The 3,912-nt window shown below is 41.0% G+C and overlaps 1 protein-coding gene across 2 annotated transcripts; it reads left to right on the top strand.

Annotated features, from left to right (window-relative positions):
* Window positions 1-1,400: 1,400 nt before the first annotated feature.
* LOC149229934 (beta-phenylalanine coenzyme A ligase-like) lies at window positions 1,401-2,315 on the top strand. 2 transcript variants are annotated; one of them, XM_089375948.1, is made up of 3 exons: window positions 1,401-1,579; window positions 1,916-2,081; window positions 2,207-2,315. In XM_089375948.1, exons 1-3 carry the CDS (start codon window positions 1,402-1,404, stop codon window positions 2,253-2,255), a joined length of 393 nt encoding a protein of 130 aa, XP_089232074.1. In that variant the 5' UTR covers window position 1,401; the 3' UTR covers window positions 2,256-2,315. The 2 variants fall into 2 exon arrangements, with proteins under 2 accessions (XP_089232074.1, XP_089232075.1); XM_089375949.1 differs by lacking the exon at window positions 2,207-2,315 and having other exon boundaries at window positions 1,916-2,175.
* The last annotated feature ends 1,597 nt before the right edge of the window (window positions 2,316-3,912 follow it).

The following is a 3,912-nucleotide window of genomic DNA, read 5'->3' as shown; positions in this document are numbered from 1 at the left end:
ATGAAAGGTAATAAATATGTAATTAAATGAGTGGGGCCGTATAAGTTATTAGTCCCTGCCATCTGGCATCCGGCAGGGACTATAGTAATCGTTAGTAGCGGACTTAGCATTAGTTTACCGGTTTGTTCTTAGTCCCTGCCACTTTTAAACCAAAGTTCTTACGGTCATATAATTTTACTATTTTAATAAACCAAAGTTCATGCTTTCGCCATCTTATTTGGCCTCAAATCGAGGCATACAGCTCAAAAGTTAGGAAAAAGATCGGAGGAGTACAGGTAATTACAACAAGTTCACTCGTGCATGAAGTAATGCTATGTTTGCACTAGCATTAATTTTCTAGCGTTTAATGTTAGAGATTAATACCACTGCTATAATACAATAGCATATGTACCCTGCTACAGCGTGTATGCTTGCCACCTCATGTAGCACCGTACACCTGCAAGCTCATGCGCCACCGTTACATGTATGCCTGCCACCACATCTATGCTTTTTGTGGGCATGTAACAGGTATTTTGCTCATTGTGCCTTCTAGTATTCCGCTGCTCACCATTTTCTTCTGCTTCTCCTCCATTGACAACGATCTCTCCTCCATTGACAACGATCTCCATATCTCCGCCTCGTCGGCCATCTCTGAGACTGTCTCGGCTGTGGCGGGATCTCTCCTCCATTGACAACGATCTCCATATGTCTCGGCTGTGGCGGGATCTCTCCTCCATTGACAACGATCTCCATATCTCCGCCTCGTCGGCCATTCAGGTAAATCAATTTAAATCCTGCATACTTCTTTGCTGTTCTTTGATGTACGGAAGCCCTTGCAGATGGTAAACCTGAGCAAATCATCCATGATTAGCGTTCCTGTAATGTAGTAAACTGAATACCAAATTTTCACATCGTTTTTTTATTTACATATTTGATTGCGCTATTAACATTCAGTATTCAATTTTGCTGAATACATTTTTCAGAGAATCAGCTGCGTGGTTTATGATATGTTTTACTGTTTTTACAGGTTCTAACGCCAAGTACGCTAGATATAGACGACCTGAAATGCAGCTGGTTTATTCATTTGATTTGGCGTGCAGGTATAGTACCTAAGCTCATGCAGGGTTTATAAGACTACTCTTTATTTCTCTGTCCAATGCTTTGCTCTAGCTTGGAGGAACGTCTGAAGATTTCATATGCATCCTCCTCTTTAGACCTGAGATGAGCATACGTTCATGTTGATATTTGCAATGCTGTGTATACTTATAAATACAAAGGCTTGATGGACGAATCACCCTAGTAGAATTTATCTCCCAGTTTCCCTGAATCTAGTGAGCATTTCTGTTGTTGAAAAGTTTCCCTTTCAATTTATAACTGGTTTTTACCTGATTGTTCTACTCATCATTTCTGCAGATGTATGGAATGACTGAGATGAGTGGTTCAGTCATAAAGAGCGAAGGAAACGACATCAAGCATTACGGTTCAGTAGGCATACTAGTCCCTAATGTGGAGGCTAAGGTAGTTGATATTGTAACGGGGAAGCCCTTGCCTCCCAACAGAAGAGGCGAATTATGCTTCCGAGGCCCTATGGTCATGAAAGGTAAAAACACATTAGGATATAATGTAAAATATGTATGAGATTATATGAATTTTATTAGCATCCTTCAAGATTTTTATGAGCAGAAAACAGTTACACCATCTGTAAAATTAAATCCACTACTAAGCTATGATTTTACTCTGAATTGACATATAACTTACCTATTTTCCTTTGTAAAGCCCACATTAGATCCTTTAGGGATCTCCTAGGAAAGTAGCACCTTCATTTGTTCTGGATAGAGTAGAAGGATAATTTCATGCTAGCCATCACCGTTTTTCCACCAGAGTTTCATTTCTGAACTGTCAAAATTTGATCTGATCAGCTTCTGAATCTCTACAGAATACTACAAGAACAAAGAAGCTACATCATCGGCTATAGATTCAGAAGGTTGGTTGCACTCTGGAGATATTTGTCGTGTCAATGAAGAAGGGCAAGTATATATTGTAGACAGACTAAAAGAGCTTCTGCTGTGCAATCCACAGATTGAAGACTCTGCAGTAATACCGTGAGATTTCCCAGCTCTCCATTTGTTTCATTTGGTTGCATATACATATGTTCACACCGATATAGCGTTCTTCCATCACTACTCCATGCATCTACCTTATAACACAATGCCCCATTCGCTGGTAGATTTACTATCGCTGGTCAAGAAGGGACTCTCTGGTGGCAGGCACACTGAATTTCTCTGGTTATTTCCCAATCTAGCGTTGGCAAGAATCGTCTGGCAAGAATCGTTAAGCAGAGGCGAAGGTGCATGGAGTGCCCCAATTGTGTTGGGCATTTTTCAATGGGAAAATACCAAAACCAGACAAACAAACACCACAGAGCCAATGCTCTGTTTCATTTCATCCAGGATCTTTGCACAGGGAACCTCTTAAAAGCAAATATACTCATAACAGAGTATTACACAGCCAAAAAAAACATTTTCTATTGCTTTAAAAAAAAATGTTACAAGCTTCATCCTCTTTTACTATGAGGGATTTTCCAAAAACAACATTCAACCAAAACTCTGTTTTCACCTGAGAAATTACTGTGCTGGGTTTACTGCTGTAAAACCCCTTTTACATTCACTGCAGTGAAAAACACTTTACTGCTGTAAAATAAAATTTACATATGCATACAAATGCGCTCCACCATTTTCCTTATGCACTGCTGTGCAAAACCACACATGGTTTTTCGCTACTCCTCCGTTTTACGATGGCCAACACAAAAAAAATTACATCACAAAAAAAACTCACACCCCTGTTCTTGTTTTTCTACACACTGCTGTGTGTTTCCCATTTACCACAAAAATTACATACTCCACTGCTGTGAAAATTACATAATCTTCTGTTTTACAATGGGGGCCAAAAACAATTACATCACCTGTTTCATATCTCGCACTGCTGTGCGTTTACAAAAATTTTGCTCCACCGAGCGCAGCCACCACTCTCGCTACCTTCGTCGTGCACAGGCACAATTACACCCATACATAAAAAAACTACAGCCCTCACTTACATAACAATATATAAAAAACATATATAAAACTATACGCCCATACCCATATTAATGGGTCTCCACCAAAACTACGTATATATAAAAAAATATGATAATGTGCCCATAACCATTTAAAGGGGCCACCAAAAATTACGTACAACCACCAACTCCATTAATTCTTCCATTCTCGGCGGTCAACAAAAAAAATAAACACTCCACGCAAAATTAATTCGCTGCAGGCCCGTATGCACCTTCAGAGATCGACGGCTGAGGACGCGCGAGGAGATCAGACGGCTGACAAGAATATCGGGTGGCCTTACCTGTCTGAGCGATAGCACCCGAGAAAATGACGCTTTCTTATGTCATGCGGGTGACACGCGTCGCCTCCATATTATATCGGAGCTCCTTGCCTAAATATTCCGCCGTCGCCAAATCGCTCCGAGAAAATTCCGGTGCCGAATTCCGGTCAATCCACCGCGCTGCTGAGTAGGCATCCAGCGCTGCTCTGGTTTTGGGTGCGTAGTTGAAATTAGATTTCAACACTCCCCTTTAATTTCAACTGCTGGGCATTCAATCTTACCCAAACACTTCCTCACATCGAGGGATTCACCAACACTGCTGTTACAAAGACATCTTCCTCACATAGAGGGATTCACCAACTGCTTCTGATGCAGTTCACAAACAAACAAAGTTGTCTTCCTCTTAATAGAGGGATTAACCTGAAACTGTGCTTAAGAGCACCTTCCTCATGACAGAGGGATTCACCATTACAATGTGCTGAAGAGCACCTTCCTCATGACAGAGGGATTCACTAATGACAATGTGCTGAAAAGCACCTTCCTCTTTAACAGAGGGTTTCA

This window comes from Pinus tabuliformis, chromosome J (assembly GCF_031772625.1).
Source record: "Pinus tabuliformis cultivar Carrire ecotype Pingquan chromosome J, CPIR1, whole genome shotgun sequence".
Lineage (NCBI taxonomy): Eukaryota > Viridiplantae > Streptophyta > Pinopsida > Pinales > Pinaceae > Pinus > Pinus tabuliformis.
Note: the sequence above shows the minus strand (reverse complement) of the source record. Positions and strands in the feature narration are given on the sequence as shown.

Bases quoted from the DNA above. Each gene is read 5' to 3' on its own strand.
- LOC149229934 (XM_089375948.1), top strand. From the start codon at position 1,402: ATGACTGAGATGAGTGGTTCAGTCATAAAGAGCGAAGGAAACGACATC. The intron at 1,580-1,915 runs GTAAAAACACAT...GAATCTCTACAG, and splicing joins AGGCCCTATGGTCATGAAAG to AATACTACAAGAACAAAGAA. The intron at 2,082-2,206 runs GTGAGATTTCCC...ATTCGCTGGTAG, and splicing joins GAAGACTCTGCAGTAATACC to ATTTACTATCGCTGGTCAAG.